This window comes from Falco naumanni, chromosome 1 (genome assembly GCF_017639655.2).
Source record: "Falco naumanni isolate bFalNau1 chromosome 1, bFalNau1.pat, whole genome shotgun sequence".
NCBI classification, from domain to species: Eukaryota; Metazoa; Chordata; class Aves; order Falconiformes; family Falconidae; genus Falco; species Falco naumanni.
Genome location: NC_054054.1, coordinates 20051293 through 20074565, shown reverse-complemented (window position 1 = coordinate 20074565; position 23273 = coordinate 20051293). Strand labels below are relative to the sequence as shown.

The 23273-nt window shown below is 48.0% G+C and overlaps 1 protein-coding gene across 3 annotated transcripts in view; it reads right to left on the bottom strand.

Moving 5' to 3' along the window:
* Window positions 1-464: 464 nt before the first annotated feature.
* NDNF (neuron derived neurotrophic factor) overlaps window positions 465-23273 on the bottom strand; it is a 30179-nt gene continuing 7370 nt past the window's right edge. For all 3 annotated transcript variants that reach the window (XM_040584094.1, XM_040584102.1, XM_040584109.1), the window contains 3 exons: window positions 4569-4757; window positions 3426-3550; window positions 465-2524 (listed from right to left, as the gene is read on the bottom strand). In XM_040584094.1, the coding sequence (XP_040440028.1) occupies window positions 1131-2524; window positions 3426-3550; window positions 4569-4757 (1708 nt within the window). In that variant the 3' untranslated portion in view covers window positions 465-1130. The remainder of the gene's footprint in view (window positions 2525-3425; window positions 3551-4568; window positions 4758-23273) is intronic.

Genomic DNA, 23273 nt, shown 5'->3' with positions numbered 1-23273 from the left:
AAAACCAGCAGCATCCAGAAAGCAAACGTCTCCAATGATAATCTAACAAAAATAACAACTGGTTCTCTGGTGTGTTACTTGTTTGAATCATATGGTCTGTCTAACTCAGACTGCGATCTCCTTGTGAAGCACCGGTGGCACTCACAACCACGATGAAACAGGATCCATTCTCACCTGGGACAAGGGAAGCTCCTCTGTGCTGTCCTGCTCCTTTAGTGCTTGGATCACTGGTAGACCCAGAGTACGCCACAAATACCCCTCCTTCAATGGCCTGCACTCCCTTGCAGATTTTAACTGGCTCGGTAACATCAGTAATTCTACTGGACTTCAGTCACCTTGCCCAAAAGGATGAAGAATGACAGAAGAGAAGCCTGTCCCAGCTGAATCCAGTTCAAGTTTCAGCATGCCTCTTCTATCCCCAAGTCTGTTTGCCCCCTTAGAAGGTCAAGAAAAAAGAAACAAAATATAATCTAATATTTTTAATTTTATGTACAGGAATATAACGTTATGGCAACTTTGTACATGAAATACATACAGTATTTAAACATGAAAATCAGCTAGGTAAGAATTTACATTAGCAATGAAACTGCTTCATGTGCAGCCCAGTTAATACTTAGTTTAGATCTGTATTTTATTGGGGAAGATTTTAATAGTTTACAATCATAGAAACATAAACATTTAAAACAAGACTCTATAAAACAATTTACAGAAACCCTACCATCTACACTGAGAGAAAGGGTGTATGTCTGTGGGTTTGGTGTGTGAATAACAAGGTGGATGAATGATGTATCTCAGCCTTTTAAGTATAAAATAATTTAGAAGCAGTTCATGCAATATGGAAGCGAAGGAGTGCCAGTTCCTTTGAGGTTTCCCGCTACCTTGGACATCTACTGAGCATCACATGTGGGTCACTGGACACATGATAATACCATTGCCAGACGCTACCAGAGAGCACCAGCCTCAGTTCCTCTGAACAATTACTTATGTAAACATAAATATACAAGTTGATATCTTTTCTACACAGTACAAATACAGGTCACAACTTCTCAGCTGTGCAAGTAGTCAATCCATATATTGGAAGTAGGATAATGTTCGGACTGGAGTTCCATATATTTCTATGTACACGGGCACTAACAGAACTTCCTCGTTTTCACCAATTTGCTCTGATATTTCACAGAGTGCCCGCCGTGCCCTATCACGTAAACATCCAGCAGGTAGGATTTGCCAGGCTGCAGGCCTCTGATTGTCTCTGTGGTCACTGCTTTCTGGATGTTCTGGCTGTGGAAGTATTTACAGAGAACCTTTTCCGATTTCTTCCTCGTATCTGGACCCAAGCACTGGTTCTGCTCTCTTTTCTTCTGCTCTTCATTGTAATGGTCATCCACTTCCCTTTTGTAGATGCAGAATTTATTTCTCTCCTGTGTGCCCAGCCACGCCACCGTGACCGAAGAACATGTGCGGAGTTTGTCAAAGGCTTTGATTCGTGTATCTTCAGGAAGGGATGGAAATGATTGCTTGTTAGGCCTTGTTGTAGCCAGGATCTTCAGCACAGAAGCGCCTTTTTTGCTCCCTTTCAACCTAATGAGATATTTAGCTTTTGCTTTTCCTCGAAGCTGGAACTGCCGCACACCCTCCACGTTTTGAGACAAGAGAAGTTTTCCATCTCTTCTAACTTGGATCTGAACAGCATCCAGGCATGAATGAATGGAGAAGGTGACTTTTTGGTGAGATGAAACGGGAGCAAACCGTAGAAATTTGGCTCCCTTTCTCTTGATGAATACATCTGTAACCTTGCCGTCCTTCAGTTCGACTGTTTTCTGTTTAGCTTCCTCCTTCGTTCTGGCAAAGGTGCCAATGTACGCGGTGCTCATGTTAGTGTTGGTATTCACTGCGAACATGTCAAAGTAGTACTGTGTGTCGGGCTTCAGGTCAGACACTGTGAAGATGTTCTTGTTCCCGATACAAACTTTGTGCAGGTCAACTCTCGGCTTTGAGGACGTATGGCGCCCAAACTTTGACGATGATTTTAGGAAACCGCGTTCTTTGCCAGAGTTGTTGTCTGAGGGGAAGCCAAAATGGGCAAAGTCAAATGGACTGAAATCCAGACCTGGTTTTGGAGCCATCATGAAGGCATCATCAGAACTGAGCTTGGCTTCAACAGCACAGAGGCTTTTGAAATTGTGCTCCTTATTGATGACTATGCAATACTGAATTGGCTGTTTCAGTAAGGAGGCAGTGGGACTTGGCTTCCACGCCAGCGTCACGGTTGTACGTCCCAGAGAAGTGACATCAATTCTGGGATCGTAAGGTAATTCAGGGTAAGGTTGGTCTGACTCTGGAGTAGTGGTTGCATACACTTTAAAATGTGTATCTTTCTCTGTCGACAGCAGATCTAGTTGGTACAAACCAGATGGGGAACTAGAGGACACAAAGTACTCAACATCATTGCCTTTGTAAGAGAACAGTTCTGTGCCTTCCTCATTAGTAATCTGCTGTTTCTGTTGCTCAAGAGGTTCTGGTTCACCTAGATTACAAGCAAAGAAAAATGTTTGTACAGACGCCATCTGCAAACACGAGAAAATAATAACAGACACAGACACAAAACACACAAAGTGAGATGAAAAAGGGTTTATCTTCTGAGGAAGATGTAATCGATACTTCTGTCAAATAAGAGAGGGAAATTGCTTTGGCACTCAGGTTAAGAAAAATGCAATAGAAATTGCACCTGAGCAGTACTAACGGAGTCTTGTGAATGGTAGCTAATGCCTCCCACTACAGTACTTCAGGCAGCCAACGTGGAGATTCCGCACCATTCCCCTGGGGGAACTGACTCCACTGCCTGTTTCTGGACTTGGACTTCTTAGCTTTGGCCCTTCCAGTCACACTAAAATGTTGTGCCTAAATACAGCGGGGGGCAAAGGTGTGTATACCTTACAATGTGGCATGGATGAGACGTTAGCACTTGTGTGAGAAGCTCTGGAAGCCAAAGACCTTTTCTCTTTTGAGTAGCAGTTCTATGGCTGTAATACGCTCCACTCTATAGGTGAGTCCCCTCAAAGGGGTGAGCTCAGCCCTGCTGCAATGCCAGCCCTGTCTCTCCAGTTCTTATCTCGTGTACACAGCTCACAGCAAAGCCCCTGTGAAATCGAGTTGCTTTGTGCAAACGCAGTTTGCTGTGGCAGCATCCAGTGCACTCTGTAGCTATAACCTCAGGTTTTACTCTTCCTTTCTTACAGCCCTCTTCCTTGTCATGTTGCTACCAGCTGCCAGTTTCCTACAAAATGTCAGGACTGAGACTGAAGATCCAAGCAGCAGGAGATCATAAAGATAGACTCAGCGTCACACCGAGACTGCTTTGAGGGGCTTTGCATCCAGGAGAAAAGCAGGTCTCTGAGGTGCAAGGGAAGTCCTTGATGGGCTGTTACCTGAACCTTCTCCACTGGCTTCCTCTGGGAGCTCCTGCACACTCAGCTTCCATTCCAGAGGGGCATCGCATGGGGTCACGGTCACTGCTAAGGGAGTGTTGTCCTCTTCAACCACAAAGAAATACCTAGGAGAAGGTTAACAGACCCATACGTCAATAAACCCCGATGGCAGCCAACTGGCAGGGCCTGACTTGACATAATCAATGTCGGTCTTGGGGAGGCAACAGAGACAAAAGCATTACTGACAGGCAAGCGTGTGCAGAGGGACTATGGAAAGGTTGGGGGGCGAGAGCTAAGGAGGTGAGGGGAGTGCCCCCACTAACACGTTAGTGCAGAGTTCACGCTTTGCTTGTCAAGACATGGCAGAGGGGTTTCTGGCCTCCTGCTCTCCTCTCCATCAGCTTCATTTTTTACCCCTACACTAACTATATACAGTATAAATGGTCACAGAGGTATAAATGAGGGAAACGGGATCTTTCCTGGAATTTAGGGATATGCTTCTTGAAGGAGACCACACATTTTATGCTATGTCCAGGTAAGGGCCCTAGAAGCACAAATAGATACACATTCAGCTGTCCTCCCACATCCCCCCAGACACTACACATAATTTAGTCAATGTTTTTCATTGATGAAGGCTGAAGGAGGTGCGTGATATGAGCAGGAAGGTGGCAGTGCTCGTCCTGCCTGAACATTTTGGAGCCTCAGATTCTTCCCCAGTCTAACCTCAGCATTCTTGGACCCATAGGGTCAAGGCTGGGAAGTGGGGAGTTCAGACCAGACTGACTTATGCTGCTTCTTTAAAGCACAATATGAAATAATGAAGAGAGACCAGTGTGGTGGGTAAGCCTGTAGTTTCTAATTTCCTTCCTGCTCCCTTTGCCTCCAGACATGGTTAGTGGCCCCACTTCAGGGAACTTCTGTGGTCTGTGGGAGCTCTGGGCTTATCCCAGAAATCAAATAAACTGGATAGACCCTCAGCTGGGGAGGCCAGATTGGGATGGAAACTCGCATTGTTACCCCACCAGACAGAATACTGGCATTTGTATTTTTCTGGTTTGGATCCAAATTTAATTTCAAAACACCCAGCCAATAAAGCTAGTATCTTCAAAGTACAATCTCCTCGCTTGAGCTGGACAGAAATACCTTTTAGGGGTGTCTCGGAAGAGGTAGCTGCTAATTTCAGCTCCATCTGGGATGACTGACGAATCATGAAAAAACGCTTTGTCCCGGATCTGCATTTGGAAGAGCTCCTCATCTCTGGTAGGTAACTTCTGGGGTCTGGAGCTGAGCGGCAGCAGCAGCAGCAGCAGCGGGCAGCGCAGCAGGAGCATCCTACAGCAACAACAGGGAGTCCCACCTGAGGGGGGCCGCACCACACGCAGCAGGAGCTGTTTGTCCCACGCTGGTGGGAGAGGCTGTGGTGAAGCACCAGTTTACGCGTGCCCCGCAGTCACTGACTCGGCTAACTGCCAACTTGTGTGGCTCCTGTGGGCTGACTTACTGCTGAAACGCAGGCACACCTGTGACAGCGCTACACGCACTGTATGTTTGGCAGAGGCACCTGCGCTGTACGGCCATATGAGCGCTAGGCATACTCATTGTAAGGACTAAGCTCACATCATCACAGAGCTTGGATAAAGTATGTATATAAGATTTTTCCAACTTGAACTGCGATGGAAAGCAAGCCCGCGTGCTGGTTTCAAACCGGTATCTCTCATCAACAAAGAGAAAAAGCCACCAACTCTGGCAGAGCTACAGGTTGGTGTTTTGCCATAGCAGGAATAGAGCTTGCTGGACATGGGAGCTAGAGTAAGCACAGAGCAGATGGAGAGTGCATCGACTGCACTTTCCTTAGATTTCAGTTGGGCTTCCAACAATCCTTTGAAAAGTAAATATTTCCAGTGAAATTGTTCTTTATAAAAATAGCGAATTGGGAAAACATGTGATATAAACCCACACATATTCAAAGCACATTGGTATTAGCATGCAATTCAGCAGGGCTTAATCCTCAAACCTGATGGGAATTGCAAAACACAAAAGCAGAGAATCCCTTACAAATTGGGCATAATAATTCATAATCTCAGCCTCTCATTATTATGTCTACAACTAGGTCAGTAATGACTACCCTAACGTATACAGTGGGACAGGCTGGAAATCTCCTTTCAGTACAGTAGATGATCTCATATATAACAGCTCTGGTATGGGGCGGGGGGGGGGGGGGGGGGGGGGGGGGGGGCGCGCGGAGGAAACAAAGCCCACTTCTGGTATGAGCATAGCAAGGTTAAATCGCTAAATGGTAATGTTTCTTAAAATTAGAAGAAAGAGGTCTAGGCTGTTACCTAAACCATGTTCTCCACTGTCTTTGGGGAGAAGCATGATAAAAAGCTGAGCTGGCAGGAACAGTTTTATCTCGTTACTTGGCTGAATGTGCGGTCACACAGCGCTCCTTGTACTGCACTGCACATTAACTCTGGCTTTGTAATGCACTCTTGCTTTTTACCTTTAAGGTCAAATCTGCTGTTGAGATTGGAGGTGGGTTTTTTCCCCTTCACTTGACCTTTCCCCAATATTTTATGTAAAAATAGCAAACACAAAGCTCCTCGAGAAGTGGCATGATGCCATCTAAGCCACAGCAGAATTGCTCTTCCCCTTCAAGGCCTTAGTGAAAATAGAAACAGAGCCCAGGAGGCTCCTCCTTCCCCCCTCCCATGGCTTTACCTTCCAAAAGTCCCAAAGGAGCCACTACAGGGCAGTGCGGCCAGGACGCAGGACCCTCCTTCTCACCCCAGCCCACCCTTTGGGAGTTTTCAGCAAGATCCCAAGCCCCACTCCCCGGCAGGCCCCGCATCCCCACCTGCCTCTTCCCACTCTCCTCTTGGCAGAGGCAGGTGGCCAGCAGCTTGCCAGCCTCTGCCCCCCTCCTCATCGCCACATCCCTGCTGAAGCTCACCACGAGTACCAGCACCCCAAACGTGGGAATTCGCCACAGGCAGCACAAGGTCCTGTCCTCTTTTTCACGCCCAAGCTCCTGACAAAATGTTCCCAAATCCCCGCGCCCTGCTGCCTCTAGCTCTCCTCCTGCCGTGCGCTGAGAAGAGGCCGTGACATCTGCCTGCCCTGCAGCCCGCCCCACTCCCAGCACGGCTAAAGGCACGTGCAGGACAGCAGGTCCCCCAGCACCAGCAAGGCCCACGGAGGGCTATTTTCACCCTCGTCTTGCTTCCTCTGCCTCTGACATCATTGCTATTTAATTGCTCCTTCCACCAACGGCGCAGCCCCCACTGCACCGCTCACCCCCTCCCTCTGCATCCCCCTCCCCTCCTCCTTGCTGTCCCTAGCACCGTTACCTCAGCTCATTCCCACCCCGCTTTCTACTGTTTCCTCCAACTCCTGCTGTCCAGCTTGGGCCCCATCCTTCATCTCTCTCGTTTTCTCACTGAAACTGGTGACGCAAAAGAAAACATTTAGCAAACCCTGAAGTAACCGTAAGCCACCAATGACACGTACTGAAAACTCCCCTGCCAGGATGCAATGTTATCTTCGCCTCCTTTCGCTCGTGCCTTCCTCACGCCAAGAGCTGCTACGCCTTCCTCAGCTTTCTCGCTCCCCGGCCTGCCCCATGTTCCTCTATTTGCAGCCAGACCCTCCCCTTCCTGAGTGGAAAACCACAGGAAAGATGAAGGTGATTGCTAGAGGTGCACCTGGCAGAGTTTCCCCCGCAGTCGAGTCCCAGGTGGGCATGGAGACGATGGGGGAGCTCCATCCCCCTGCAAGCAAGCGGCAAGTGTGCCAGGGAGCCCTGCGGCGAGCTTGCCAGTCGATGGCCCTGGCATCTTGGGTAAGCCCTGCCTGTTCTGAGGCTGCCAAAAGTTATTTTGAAGTTGGAGAAGGCTGCGCCCTTATTTATTTGGCGATAACCTGGTGAGAGCAACATACTGCCATGGTTCCCCGTTTGCAGGGCTTGTAACGCTTCACCTCTGGCACTCACAGCTCTCAAATTGTGCGCTCCGTTAGTGTCTGGGATGTTTTCCTAACAGGTTATTGCAGCAGCCTACGGAAGGGAGCAAACTAAGACATGCAATTGCTACTTACAGTTAAATCCTGATTTAGCTTTCCCAACATTTGTCAAAATTTCTCCCGACCAGGTCCTGAGTTAGCTTTTGATGACAACAGACATATTTTCTCAAATTCAGTCTGAAGTGTTGATACTTATCAGCAAAGTTAATGACATTTGACCACATTTGACCTTTTGGAGCAAAGATCGTAAGTCAAAATACTTGCTGACTTGAGTCACCAAAGTCAGCAAAAATCTCCCCTCACACAGAGCAGGATGAGTTTCCTGTGCTCTAACATGCTGTTTATTGATCTTTCAAGTATTACCGTTAGCCAACAGGGAAGAAATTCTTTCCAACTTAATCACAACAGTTAGAGCAGATTATTTGGTTAGGTAAGAAACTCTGACGCTTTCTGCAGACAGCGTCCTCCACATGAACTCCTTGAAACTGCAATCTTGTATATTCCCATAGTCCGTTCCAGTGCAATGTAACCTCTATTAAAATAAACGATTTTTGATTATAGGACTATCCAGGCTAAGCTCCACTTTTTAAATAATTTCACTAGCTGAGTCACTTAAAAAACTCCCGTAGACAGCGCTCCTGTCCCTGTTAACAACCATGGCACAGTAACAGGGTACAGATTTGTCTCTGGTTTCTTTATCTAATTGTAATAGTATTTTGGCTTAAAAATAGAAGACATATTACAATTAGCTCTGTGATCCCTGCCCAGCCTGGGCAGGCAGCACTGGCCCATCCCATACACAAAACAGCTTGCAAAGTTGTCAAAAGGAAAGTTTTCTAATCTTTGCTCCTTAACGAGCAAATAGGGTTTTGAGTGCTTTCTTTTTCACTTACCCCACCTCAGAGGCTTCACGTGGGCCCAGTTTTAATGCACAACACTTCCAAAAGTGAGACACCTCAACAGCAAAGAGGCATTCAAAACTCACTCGCGGTTTTTGGAAACCGTGCTGTCAGCGCTATACCACCCTTTCACACCAGTTAATCAACAGATTTTATTTTTTGCAGCGCACTCACTGCAATTTGGCAGTTTTAAACTAAATCCTCTATAGTTTACACATGCAAAACATCAAGAGGAAAGCAAAAAAAACAACCAACCATTTCTTCGTCCCCTGTTTCTGTCTGGGCCAGTTCACTACCAGGCAATGACTTTGGCAGAGGCCCTCAGAAAATGCACTTGCTCGATGTGAGCACGTGAATTCATGCTCTCCCATCCAGCCCTCGGATAGTTCCAACAAACAATTTTCTTGTCTCAGGGTGCCGTGCTCCGAGCCGGTTTCATTTCTAGAAGCCAGGTACAAGCTGAGGCCTAAGTGCTGCACTGTAAAGCCATACAGATTATGTGAAATATGTTGTGTGATTTTTTATTCTCCAGGCTGTGCCACCTCCTAAATGCCTTTTATTCCCTTTTCTACAAGTTTGTCTTGTTTTCTTTTCTTTTAAACTCTGAGTCAATATTTTATTGATATATTCCTGCTGACTGGAGGGATTTGCCTGCTGTTTATCACCGAATTTAAGAGAGTGCCAAAATAAACAGTCCTAAGTGAAATAATAAGCACCATTTTCCTTCTCCGGGATTGCAAAAGTGCCCTCTAATGGCCCATCTTTACCTCTCACTTCTTCCCCAAACTCTCCAAACCAAGCCTCAAACCCAGCGCGAAGGCAAACCTCCCGCCCTGGGCCCCGGCTGCGGGCTACAGAGGGGGGACAGAGCAGCGGCTGTGGGACACAGCCGGCACCCGTGTCCCAGGGGATCACACCCTGGTCCATGGGAACGGGATGGCTCGCCAGCCCGTGCCAGGACGCCAGCCTCCCCTGCACTACTGGAGGGGAGAAGATCCCATGCAGCGACCCGAGTGCGGCACAAAGTGAAAGGTTAAAAACCCGCCGCAGCTTGGAGGGACCACAGGCACCAGCAGCTCTCGACCAGCAACAAGAGCAACGTCCTTGAGAAAACAGGCCTTGCTTGTATATTCCTCTGTTTCCAAAAGAAAGCAAAAAAAAGTTTTCTTTTTTCCTTCCTTTTCCCCCCCGCTCTCCCCTTCTCCCGGCAGACTGACCTGCTCCGGGGAGCCAGGCTGCGTGCAGGGAGCAGCCAGGGGGTCCCCATCTCCTCCCAGGTAGGGCTGCTCCTGGCCCACCCGCCCGCTGGCTGGGGCCACCCGCCCCCGGCCGCGGAGCCCGGGCAGGCTGCGCGATGCCGGGGCAGGGGGCCGGGGTTCCTTCCTTCTGTTGTAATCGGGAAGGCAGCAGCCCTGGCCCCAGGTGCGCAGCTCCTGGGCCTCACAAACACTCCCATGACAACAGCCACGCCTTGCAAGATTTACTTCATGAACGCAAACATACTCATCTAAATAGATCAACAGATGAAAAATGCATGCTGTGCATTTGGAGAGGGATATATATTATTTGAAACACCTCAAAACATACCACCTTGCCAGAGGTGGTGGTTCTTCTTTTTTTTCCCTTCAGAAACTAAATAAACAAAAGCAGCAGTCTGGCCATTTCATACATTTTAGCTATAAGCACAAACATGGAAATACTGTTACATTGAATCACAGATTTTATGATGATTATAATTAATTTCCATCTTTTTAACCATTGCCACTCAGGCAGCGAGCGTTACCCAGCCTTTCCAAAATCCCACGTGGGCAAGCTCTCCGTCCAGCCTTTAAGACCTTTGCATAACAAACGTCACTGTACAAAAGGCCTGCAAATATCTGGGCAAACTACAATTACAAGCAGAAACCGAGAGGATAACGGGATCTGCAGCTGGCTTAGGTTCTGAGTTAGGAGACAAATTAGCTAGAGCTGGGGCAGCACCTCACCGGCTTTTCCCGCAGGCTGCAGGATCTGCGCGGTGGGTGCATCCACAACCAAAACCAGAAACGGGCAGCCTCGGGGGCAGGTAAAATCACCCAGTTTTGGATTTCACCAATCAAGCCTACAGTATTTTCTGTCTGCCCTAAGCAAGCCGTTTTTTCCCAGCAAAATACAGCGGTTGCACAGAGTGTACTCCAGGAGGTAGGAGAGGCTCCCCCCTTACATCCCATCACAGAAATTCCACGCAGAAAGCCGAGAATCCCTTGTGTTTGGCCGCTTGGGATCAAGGCAGTCATGCACTGCTATTCAGACTTCCCTGTGCACGTATGGCACGTGCAGACACGCACGCTCCCGGGAAGGCTCCACGGCACCGAGCACACCTACACCCCACAACAAGGCAGCCGAGAGGGTCAGATTCACCGCGCGCAACGCCAGGACTGTTCACAAGTCATCTTCAAGTGCCTTGATCTATGGAAATCATTTGCTTTGCTTCTCAACTGTCTGCAGGTCACAGAGGCCTGTAAAGGATTTACAATAACAAATCAAAAGATCTGAGTTTACCCCAAGCAAATGTATCTGGAATAAATGAACTCTAATGTTTAATTACAGAGTGGGAAGTGCACGACTGTAATTTACTGAGGATAATTTCAAGGCACTGCCCGCCACGGTGCTTTTGTGTTACATTTCTTCTCTTTTTATTGTATGGATGGTTAACTTTTTTTCCTCCTTCTGTCCTATTTTTAAACTCTGGTGTGTTGGGATTTTTTTTTTTGGTTGTTTACATTACCCATGCTGCATCTCTTAATAAGTCTGTAGATTTATTGACGTGATTTAAGTCCCACTTCGGAAATAAAAGGGCACTGTGTGCTTTGACTTATTATAGGAACGCCACAAGTAAAGAGGCTGTGAGCTTTTCCATTATACACTTCATTTCCAAAGATATATAACATAAATGCATGTACCTCAGCATGCAGAGTTATCACCTCAGCCACACAGGAGCTTAAAAGCACCCAGCAATTTCGACAGTAATACAATTAGTTATTTTTAACGTGCAAACAAGGAAAAATTTTAAGTAGTTACTGGGAGCTGCTCAGTTTGTTTAGAGGGAGACCAGAGGGGAAAAGCGAAGGCCTTCCATTTAATATTACTATTCCCTAAAGGATCTGGAAAATGTTTGGTATGCTTTTTATTTGGGTGGTTTTGGTGGCTTGTTTTCTTGTTAAAACCAGCACTCTTGAAATCTTGTTGTCCGGTCCTGCCTCGTGCCTGGGAAAAAGCATGGGCTGTGCAGGGCTGCAGTAGCCAGGAGCCGAGCCAGGAGCTCGGCCAGTGCAGCCCCAGCCAGCCCCTCGCCGGAGGTGTGCACCAGCCCAAAACCTTTCCCTACAGAGCAGGGGGGTGGGGGCTAGGGATGCAGCCCCAACAGGGATGCAGGAGTGGATTGCTGTCTCCATGCATTTGCCAGAGACGTATTTTTGTGTAGCACTGCGGCCAGCTTGACATGGCAGCTCCTGTTGGCAGAACCCGCTGTAACCGGGAGGGCAGGAGCATTTACAGACCTGTAATCCATGGATTAAAGCTCCCTAAGTACGCACGGACACGATGGACTATAATGGTGCCTTTGAAGCACTCAGGGTCCACCGTGTCAGTAATCTGTGGATTAACCGACAGCCTCTTGCAATTCTAATTCAGTCCTTAATTTTCCTTTGCGGGGAGCACTGTTTTAGCAAAGCAAATCACAGTCGCACGGGATAAAAAAGCCAACTATAAAAATAAGAAAGTATGAAGAAATGAGGGTACATTTCCACTAAATCCTAACGAACAACAGTGACAACAGACTACAAATAGGAAAGAGGCTAAGTCTGAAGGGGTTACGCTGTAAAATGCAGAGCTGTCTCAAATTAGACATGTTGAAAAGCAAACATACTCAGGGAGATATGGTATCAGAAACCAAATTTTACATGGACTATTTTGTTTCTAAGATGAGCCTTATTTATTTTTCCACTTTTAGTGGAAACAGATTCAACTCTGATCACATGGAAATCGCCATCCTCGAGCTGGCCGTAGCTGGATGCTTCAAAAACCAGCTGAGCCAGGAGATGCCATTTGGGACACTTGAGGAAATGCCTCGTAGTTTTTCTTTTTTTAATCAGAGACCACATACCAGTGCTTCTCTCCTTCACAGCCATCTCGACCCATGTGACTCAGCGGTGAGTGTCAAAACCAAACAAACAGCGAGTCCCCAGCGACCTCTGGTACAATGCTCAGTTGTTCTCTCGTACCTCTGCTTGCGAGGGGGTGGCAGCGGCAGGGGAAGAAGGGATGTGCTGGAGCACTGGGTGGCAGCCAGCTGCTGGCTGGCCCCCTGCACTGAGCTCCACCACTTCCCTTGGCCGCTCGGGCACGGGCTGGCCTGGGTCCTTTCTGTCATACCTGCTCATCCTCCTAAGCCCGTACAAAATCCCCAGGGTGGCTGGATGTCGCTCCTGGAGAGGGCAAGCATCACCAAACAGGTGAGCGGTACCGGCTCTGCCAGAGGAAAATCTCACGCCCAACTCAGGGAAGTGACTTTTTTCCATAGTCTCAGTAGGGGTTGAGCCCCAGCAGGAGAGATAAGGTAAGGCGGAGAAATCTTAAGTTTGCACAACTCCAGGCCATTTAAGATAACCAACCCTGAATGCCACGCAGCTCCACAAGTGTTTCATTGCAAGTTCTGGAGGTGTTTTATAATGGAGAGTAATTATTATCCTCTTGTTACAAGCAATAAAAGTGGGGCAGCGACTTTCCTTGTTCAAGGAAATCCCAATATAATCCCTTCCTTTAATCATGAAACAATAGCTACTTTCCTTGGCCAAGTCATTCTGCCTTCAGCACAGCTCTCTGAGTGTATGGTACTGTCTCTCCACAATGAATTGCAGCAAAGGGATTAGTGGGGAGGAACATAACGAACAATTACAAATTACAACCAACACAAGCATGTTGGTAGAGTTTCACACTGTTTCTCTGGAATACTTCTGAATGACATTATGATCAAGTGCCCTTGCCAAAACCCACGAGGGACAGGGATAACTGAAGCATCAGGGTATGATAAAGAGCAGGAACAGAACCAGGGTCCATGCATCCTGCAATCACATCCTCAAACTGCCGGGGCTTACAGCTGGAGGTCAGAAAGACCTTTGGAAAACACCGAAATATAAAACCAAAGTCATTAACTGCATTAACTACTGAAGGAGTTAAAGTTGCTTGAGCCATTCCTAGGCCTGGGGAACACCACTCGGCTGGCAGCTGCCTGCGGCCAGCAACGTGTTTGTTAAAGGGGAGAAAACCAAGGGCTCACACAGGGCCGGGAGCTGCGGGAGAAGCAGCGACAGCGAAGGGGCTCCGGGTCACCGGCACAACTTGCAGGGCAGCCGCGGGGGGAAGCCGAGCCGCCGGCAGCTCTGGTGTCAACCAGAATGCTCATGTTCTGTGGAAAGCTGTGCTGTGAGTGTGCTGGAATCGCTTATGCACTTCTTCCCTTCTGCTTTTTGGTAGGTGATTAAAAAAAGGAAAACTGCTGGCTACTTTGAAACCCTTTTCAGTGCACGGAGGCTGATTCCCTCAGCTTCCATCAGCCACGCAGTTTTCTTCAGCGTCGGGAACACCACCACATGTGTACGCAGGATTACAAACCACAGCCAGCCCCAGCACATTAGTATTCCTACCCACTTCCATACCCCTGCGCACAGTTTTCCTGCAACAGCTACTCAGAAATTCTCATTTGCAATTTTACCATATCTTCCCTTTCACTGCCTAGGGTTCCTCAGTGCTTCCAGGCTAACCAGTAATGACCGGTGATGCCTGCGATAGCAAGGAGAGTAACAGCAGCAGCTCTCCAGAAAGCCCTCTGGCAGCTGGAAGAATGGATAACAACCCCTGTTAGGGTGCTCATGCCCAGGAGGTGATTCTCCGACCCCCAGGGAAGTGACCGCATCTCTGCGCTGCTGCCAGGACCATGTCCCGCAGTGGCAGTGGATATCTTGGAGCAAAGACAGAGCAACATGAACTCAAACAGAAACTCTAGAGGCATCTGGCACCAACTCCAATTGTAAGTTGGATTCTAGTTTTTTTCCACCCAGGAACACCCATAGTTAACTAGATATGGGACAAGAAGAAAAGATAATTTATATGAACAGAGAGGAAAAAAGTTATTTCTCTTTTATTCTGTTTTCCTTTATTTTTTAAGTCTTACCCTGGTGTTGCTTTTAGTTACACCTGAATCATGTAACCCAAATCCTCGGCTAACTTCAAAAAAACTATGACTTAAAAAAACCTGTAACTTTTTCTACCGAATTAAGTCTAGCCCATATTAGTTATGATGACAGTAATACATGTTACACTGATAGGTGACCGCCCAGACTTTCCAATTCCTTAATCACCATCAGAATCCATTTTTTTCTGATTGAGCTTGCTGTCCAAAACCACATTGACTTTTAATATTAACTGCCTTCAGCTTTAAAGGCATGCAAAAGAAATGTCAGTCCTTAAAAGTCCTTAATGAACCCTTCAGGTGCTCTCTGATAATGATTTGTTACGTATCACGGCAATTCACAGATGCTGTGTCTCGTTTTCCCTAGTTTAAAGAGGGTTGCTGAAAATATGTAAACAATTGTCAAGTGTTTGAAAATGGAAAGTATCAAATGTAGTGCTAAAGATATTGCTATTTACGTATTTCTACCAGTGTGCTCAGCATTAGAGCTGGCAGACCTCAGCCACAGTTACAGCCGCCAAGACTTGCCAAGACCCCGCGTGGGTATTGTCCCCCATGCTGGTCCGCACTGTCCTAGAAAGCAGCACACACAATTTCTTAGTCACACCATTAGTTCTGGTGGCTTCCTCAGAGGCTGCGGTGGCCAAGAGCACATGACGGCCCATTGCAAGTGAACCACATCACAGGGAGGATGACCAGCCTCACCACTTCTCCTGTGTGTCACTCCGAAAATCACCGCTTTCGCATGCTCACTTCTGTACGCTACGTGGATAGTGATGAGGAAAAGCAGGCACACTCACACTGGCTACGTGTTGCCTACCGCCACTTATTTCCTTAACATCCTGCTTTAAGAAAGACACAGATTCCCATAGAGGGCCACTCAGTAAATTAATGAAAATTGTTAGTGGGCGGTATTAGCTGCCCAGAATTTCTCGATGCAGCTACCTGAGGTAATCCCCTGTGGTGCCTGACACTTCCCACTGCCTCCAGAGAAAATCCAAACGTCTGCTTCACCCAACAGCCCGACCTTCCCACAGCGTGGTCGGTGGGTGAGATTCACCCTGCCCAGATCCCTGCATGGAGGCTCCGGCCCCCATTTCCTTCCTAACCCTCCCGCCAGTCACTGGGACAAATGACAGCAGCAAGCCCGCCCCATGCCTGTGAGGGAGCGTGGACCCTCACTGGAGGAGAGTGCCCAGGTGGTGCTGGGGTGGCTCCTGGGGTTACTCAAGGCTCTCACAGAAATGGACGAAAGATTCGGGACAAGCACGGCCAGATGCTGGAGGAGCCATGGCCGTAACGCAGCCCGCATCCTGAGCCGCTTGGCGGGCACTGCTCACCCAGCACCACTGGACCTCCCCAGGGCTAAGGAGCCATTCGATGCAGAAGGGATTCGTCTCCAAAGGGCAAAATGGTACGTGCCCAGAGAGACAGTGAAGCATGGCCACGAGGAGCCAGCATGTGCATCTCTCTGAAGAGGTTACAAGACACTACAAATCCAACCACAGCTCACCGGCCACCAGTCCATCATACCAAGGCAGGATAGGAGCATGTTTGGGAGCTGCCAGTCTTCAAGGTGGCCTTCTAGCACTTCTTGGGTTTTCTAAGCAGTGGACTTGTGCTTGACTAAGCTGAAAAGTCTTTCCCAAGGAGAAAAAGATAGGCGCTCTGAAGGGACGTACCGTACCCTAAGAGTTTCAAACCTGCCAGGGTCAACTGCAGAGCTGTGATAAGCGATCTCCGAAATTAGATTATTGAAGGGGTCGGTTTCAGCTCCACTCTACTGCTGGGCCAGTGTTTATTTGTCCAGGCTGGGAGGCAAAAGGCTAGTCCTTCATCTAGTTACTGCGAACAACAGCGGACAGGCAGGTAGGTCAGGCTGTCATGGGTGAGCAAACATCCAAACAACCCCAGAACCTTCAAGCCTTCTGATGGTAACCATACATCCTTGGCTGACAGAAGGAGAAAGAAGGAGGGGAAAGACGAAGGGGAAAGAACAATTTCTGCATTCAGAGATGGCTGAAACACGTGCCAAGGACATTTCCTTTCCCAAAGAGGGAAGACGTGGCGAGAGCTGTGGTGCGAGACCCAGTGCTGCCTTCCAGAGGTGTCCCTTTGCTAGCAACTGGGAATGGCTCCGAGATCCTTGGATGAAAGTTACTGCTAAAGGACCGTGTCATATCAACATCACCATTAATACTGCATTGTAAAAACCAAAGAGCTACAAATCAAAAAAAAAAAAAAGTATCTGTTCTTTGGTGCTTTGACCCCTCAAGGCATTTCAGCAGGCCCAAAAGGTCTGGGCTGGAGCTGGGCAGGGGGCTCTGCCTGCGGGGACGATGCCCCCAGCTCCAGCCTCTCTCCCCACGTGCACATTTCACTGAGGGCTGCGAGCCAGTGTCTGCAGAGTCCCTGGGTGAAGAAAACCACGCCAAGCCCATCGTGCCGAGTGGGGACAGCCATGAAGCCAGCGAGCAAAAGGCTGAGACCAAAGCATGTTTTGTCCCACTGGAAGTAAATCTCATGTTATGTGACGTGTATGAATTTTGCATTTTCTCGTTAAAGTCCTAATTGCCTGGATCTTATAAATGCTTTGCAACTGCTTTATTTTAAATGAGTGGGAATTAGGATGTGCTCCGTAAATTAACATAGCACATGTCGTTCCCTGAGCCTGCTGCCCTGCTATCACACACTTGCAAGAGATGTCTTACACTCTCGCTTTAAAATGCCTGCTTAATGAAAATGTTAAATTCAGTTAGACTTGTTCACATGATGAGAAAGGGTCTTTAAACCTATTTATTTTCCCTAGTATGATTTTTTTTCAACTATTGTACTATAACAGGATTATAAAAGTTTTAATTGACTAACGTTAAATCTTCCCTGCAAAATTGTACCTTTAATGCCCCCTAGGACTATTAGGTTTTTATTCATTATTTCTCATTATTGAAAAATGAGTTTGAGAGAGACCCTAGGGTCTTCCCCAAATAAGGAAAAGATCCTATTAGTCCTACAAATCATACTCAAGTAAGTAATTCTTACCCAGGAGAAAAACCCCAAAGGGAAGTAGCCGAAGGAAGAGAAAGGGGACTAGAAATCGTTAACACTGCTCACTGATGTTTTCCTTCGCATCCAGAGACCAGCTGGCAGCTCCGAGACACTTGGCTTTCCCACACCATCATCATCCCGATCTGTAAACTGCTTGATTTGCATCAGGTTTCTGGATTTCAAAATGCTGAGACACGTTTAGACTGTTTGACTATAAACAAATCAGCAGTAAATCTGCCACACCTAAACAAAGTAGCAAGAGAGGGAAAGAGAGTGCGCTCACGTCTTCACAATATTCTGGTTGCTTTGTAAAAACCATCCACCCTGTTTAACAATCCCTGCTGATGCGTGTGAAGAACCTGTGATGCCGTTGCGCCTCCCACCCATCTCCCCACCAGCCTCTGCAGCAGGAGCAGCAGCTGGTCTAGCGCTGCTCTATTTTGGTACTGAGCAAGTTAAAATTGAGAAAGATAAAAAGCATCATTTTTCTCACACCCTAATAAAGTTTCAAACCCTTTAAGGTTCCTTTTCCTTAAATTTAAAAAAAAAAAAAGAAAAAGAAATACGCTCAATTAGGCAAACAATGCCTTTCCCCTGTAAATCACAGGGGAAGTGTTGGACTCGGTGGTGTGTCACGTTGTGAGCGTGCGAGGGTCACGCTGGAGGGGCACTCATATCCGGACCCGTGGAGGGGAGAATGAAGTAGGAGCGATAATTTATTGCCTTTTGTTTTTCAGATTTCCAGGTGCTCGCAATAAGTACCCACTGCTTCTTATCTCAGCTGTCACGCGAGCAACAAACATCTCTCCAACTACTGAATTTAATTACCCTAAAACCAGAGCGGTCCCGATTCAGGCCAAAAGCTGAACAACCCTGGGTGATCTTGGGCAATCTGAGAAATGCTGACAACGCTGCAGTTACCTGTGCACTCGCCCCCGCCCCGGTGGAATGACACAGCCCAGTGGAAGACACCCAGCGCAGGATTCACCTGCATCCCTCTGGTAGCTCAGGTCTATTTTCCTTTAGTGAAGCAGTTGTGGACTGGGGGCTGGGTTCTCAGACAACTCATAAGGCCGGTTTCTCGAACAGCATTTAAAACCCACCCTGTAAAATGTCCCCCAGAAGACCGGCACGTTTTTGGTGAAGTTACAGTATCAGCTATCTCGGACCAACAATGATGACACTTCGCCTGCTTCTGACGTGTCCCGCACAACTGATGGGCTCCCCAGGGTACAATCAAAGCCATCTACGCAGTCACGAGATTTTTTGGCTGGTTCCTGTTACAGCTCTGTGTTAACATTTATCTTTCTCCCATTCAGTGGGTGTCCTCGCATACTGCAAAGGAGAAAATTAATTCTGAAAGAACAGACTTCTTTTTAATATTTACTCTCTCACTCCCTCTTAATTTATTTCCAGCTTTAAGTACATTCTCCTGGAGTTATGATTTATTACCCTGACCCATTTCCTGATTTAAGGGAAAACACTTCCTCTCTTAATGACATCTTGTTAAAGTTTTCAAACATAACATCTCCTCAGCCTTCAAAGCTCCTTCCATCCATCCCTAAGTATTAGCTTATTTGAGCCTTCTTGAGCAGAAACTATCCCTGTTTGATATAATGAAGATTTTTGTCACCGAAGTGGTGTATCCTCAGTCACGACGTAAAACAAAGAGTGGGGAACACAGCTCCTGCACTCTGCCTTTTCTCCAAGGCGATGCTCACTCACTGCACCGCCTGTTAGTTAGCAAAGCTCAAGCAGTTACTCAAGTCCCTTCTCACTGGTCTTACCCAAGACACCATCTGTCCTTTAACATAATTCTGATTTACTCTCCTTTCGCTCCCGCCTGTACAGTCAGTGATGCCAACACAGAGAGATCAACAGCATTCAGTATCACACTGGGTTCTCCGCAAACGTTAGTCTCACAGAAGCCTCGTATTCCAAACACGTATCTCTTGATATACAATCAGTCAAGGTTATCACCCTCGATGCTGGGCATTCCCACCAGTATGCGCACCCTTTTGTAAGGGCTTGCAAACTTGTTTTCTTACGGAAGGAGCACGCCCTTCTCCCCTTCAATCAGGACTACCCTTCTCCTCTGCAGTTCATAATCAAAAGAGAGGAAGAGAGCAAAACCTCCCCCGTTATTTCAACTCTCACGAGCGGTCGAACTGGTAGCCCAGAGCAGCTATATAGTCTTCCACGTTAATAACATCAGCCCCTTTGAATGCACTGAACGAGAAACGTGCAGTTTTCATTAGACTGGCCTTAATGCAGAAAACGTGCACATTCGGCAAGGTCGAATGGAAACCTGCCATCTCTGGTGTGTCCATCCGTACAAATTAGTAAATCTGCCTCCTGCGAAAGCAAACCGGGGACTGAAAAGATAAATATCCACTTAGTAAAATAAAACAAAACCAGCTCCAGAAAGATGCAAGACCCTGAAGGACGATTGAAATAGCCCCTTGAAAACAGTGAAGTAATGGGCTTACAGTTTTATTATTCGTATAAAGTTTAGTGACTTCAAAATGAACGCGAAGCCAAACAAGACTTGTTATCCCACTAAAATCTGTGCTGTAACCGAAGCCAGTACCCAGATGTTCTGTGGTAAAATCCGCCGCTTTGCTGCATAAAAGCGCCACATACCCTGATGTACAGTCCTGGTTTGCCTTTATCCAAACCTACTTAGATTCTGGATTATTTTTCTAGCAATCTTTTAAACTGCCATGGGAAGCATAAAAGGTGGTCTCCTACAAAACTGTTTGGTACCAACTTGAAATGTAACCATTTGAAGAAATAAATCAGGATTTCTATATAATAAACTGTTCATTACCGGCCTTTCAGACCATAAAGTACAGAAGAAAAAGCAGAGTCTGAGTTTAATAAACATCTCATCTTTTTATATATATTAAAGCCAAAGACCCTAGTACACTTCAGAGAAGAATGCCTAACGAACAGGCTTCATCCAGCCCTACCAAAGCTGCAGGACGGGGAGCATAAGACAACTACGTGGCTGGAGGCTTGAAACCACCTTGCACAGCCAAGGTGAGCCCCTGCTCCCCCGGCCCCATTAATCCACCCACCGCCAGCTTCAGCTCTCAGGGCATCTCCCCAGAGCGGGGTCTATCCCTTCATTTTCAGGGACTTCTAAGGAGGACAAAGCGCATTTGAAGATGCCATTTCTGCCCCTACATGCAGTTTCGGTTGCAAGCCAGGATGCTTCGGGGCAGCCCGGGCTGGGCTCTCGTGGAGCCAGCTGAGAGCAGCGTGGTACCAAAGGAGGGCCAGGGCTCCAAGGAGCAGGTCGTGGGGCAAGCGGAGCGGCGGCACCGACCCTGCCCGCACTGCCGCATCCCCAGCCCAGCTTGCAGGAGGAGGGGAGGCACGCTGGAACAACCGCGGCAGATGGACCAGAGCTGCGTGCCGGGAGCTTTAAACGTCAGATGAACGCCGAGTATGTGGTGAAGGCATTCGAGCCGAACAGGGAAGGCAGCACAGGCGTTACGTGATTTTGAACAGCTTGCTTGACAGTTTGCACCATATTGTATTTATAAACATTGGGGAAACCTAAATGCTTTTCCTTGGTGTTTCCGAAATAGTCATCCACAACAAAACAGGCACGCAGGGCTATCCTGTGCAGCTCTGCCTCACCTCTGTGACAACCTTCTTAAAATTAAAAAGGGCCCGTATAATCTCTGCGGGACCAGCACCCCACGCGGTGTTCAAATTCCCTCTCAAACTGCGCATCTGATCTCCAAACCCCAAACTTCCCCGGGGGGCTGGGGTATGAGGTAACACACTGGCTGATGACGCCAGCAGCACATCACACACGTGCCAGGTGTGGCTCATGCCAGGGAACAGCCAGCATCTCTCACAGGCACTGCAGAGCACAGCATGTCTGTGCACTGTGTCACCTCACTGGCAGGGCTGCGATGACACTCTGTAGCACCCACCCTCCACAGCAGAAAAATCAATGGGTTTTCTGTCTGGGGCCACGCAGAAACAAGGCCAGCGTGATGCACCCACAGTTCTCATCGCAGAAATGTAACAAGGCTAAAGGAATTTTTCAGACATATGATAAAGCTCTTTCAAATTAGGGGGGGCTCATTATCTGCTGACACAGAAAGTCAGTCCACAAGGAACAGGTAATCACTCTCCTTGCAACAGGACAAAACACAGCCACAGGACCCCAAATACATGCCTACAGTACCCACACGTGGTGCACTGCTGCACGTTCCTGCTTCGTGACATTTCTAATGGTCAAACTAGAACATAAAATCTCTCGGTGTTTTAAAATGTCCTCTCCTCCTTCAAATATTAACAAGTTTTACATTCTAAACGTTACTCTAACTATTCCCAGAGATTTTTAGTGGTACCAGAAAGCTGACCTCGGCAGCTCTCCTCTCGCAGGTATGCATTTTGCTATGAGGTTGGAGAGCGAGGCTGGGAGGATGAGGCATTCCTGACAAGAAGCAATCTGAAATGCCATTCCTAAAATAGCTAAGAATCAGCGATTTTCAAAGTAGACTGAACAGAATCACAAAGTTTTTCCCCCTGCTCCCTTACAGCACGGCCAAAGGTGCTGACGACGTCTAACACCCAAGCGCTATTTTTACGGAAACCAGGTTACGGCCAAGCCAGCAGTGCCTTGCCGGGGTCACTGGAGTATAAATCACTCACTGCCAACCGCCCAGGGAGGAATTCACCCTCAAATCGCTCTCGCCTCTTCCAGTTCTACACAGACACAACTCTACCAGCTTGACCAAGTATAAAACCGGAGCACCTAGGCTGGGAACCAGCTGTAAGACAGTGCTAGACGAGGCTGCCAACGCAGCCTGACTGTAGGATGCTCCAGCAGAGCACTGGTGCCACACTTGTGTCACAGGCATCTGCTCGCAAACAGCCAGCCAGGCCAGGGAGAGCAGTGGATTTACGCTGGGGACCTCGCCTCCTCTCTGAGCTCACCTCCTGCAGCTCAGGCAAGCCACCAGAACAGTAATACTGTTTAAGTGTTTTAATTAAAGATTGTAACTAGATGCTAACCAGATCCGTTGGTGGGGAGGGCAAGTCCAAGGGACGCTACAAGCTTTGCCAGCCGCTCTCTGAAACCACCCTTGCAGAGGCTGCCTTGCCCACAGAAACGTCCACCGGGATGATTTCCAGAGCAGCCCTGGGCAGCGCGGCACAGACAGGATCACGCTCATCCCTGGCACCAAGCTCACCGGTCCCGGGAATCGGGGCGTGTTACCACCCAAGCTTTAAATACAGCCAGAACAAAAATGTTCAGAGAGTCACCACTTTTCAAAAACCTGCACTAGCCTTTAACTGTGAAGGTTTAAATCCATGAAAGTTCTATCTGCAAGTGATTAAACAATGCGTTGGAGCCATTGTCTCTGCGCTGTCGAAATAAAAACATGACCCGAGCTGCGCCTAGCAAATCTCAGCACTTACAGCCCAGCGCTGAGTTTTCCGTCTACTTCTCTTTGGTAGCCGCTTTGGTGGGTTTGTTTTTCTCTTTTCCGACCGCAAACAAGGTAGGATGCCGGCGGGGCCGGAGTCGTTGCCTGCCTGGCACCCAGCCGCCGGAGAACGAGCCAGGGCTCCCGGCGGCAGCTCAAGCTGCGGGGCACCGGCCGCCGCGGGCTGAGAGCAGGGACCAGC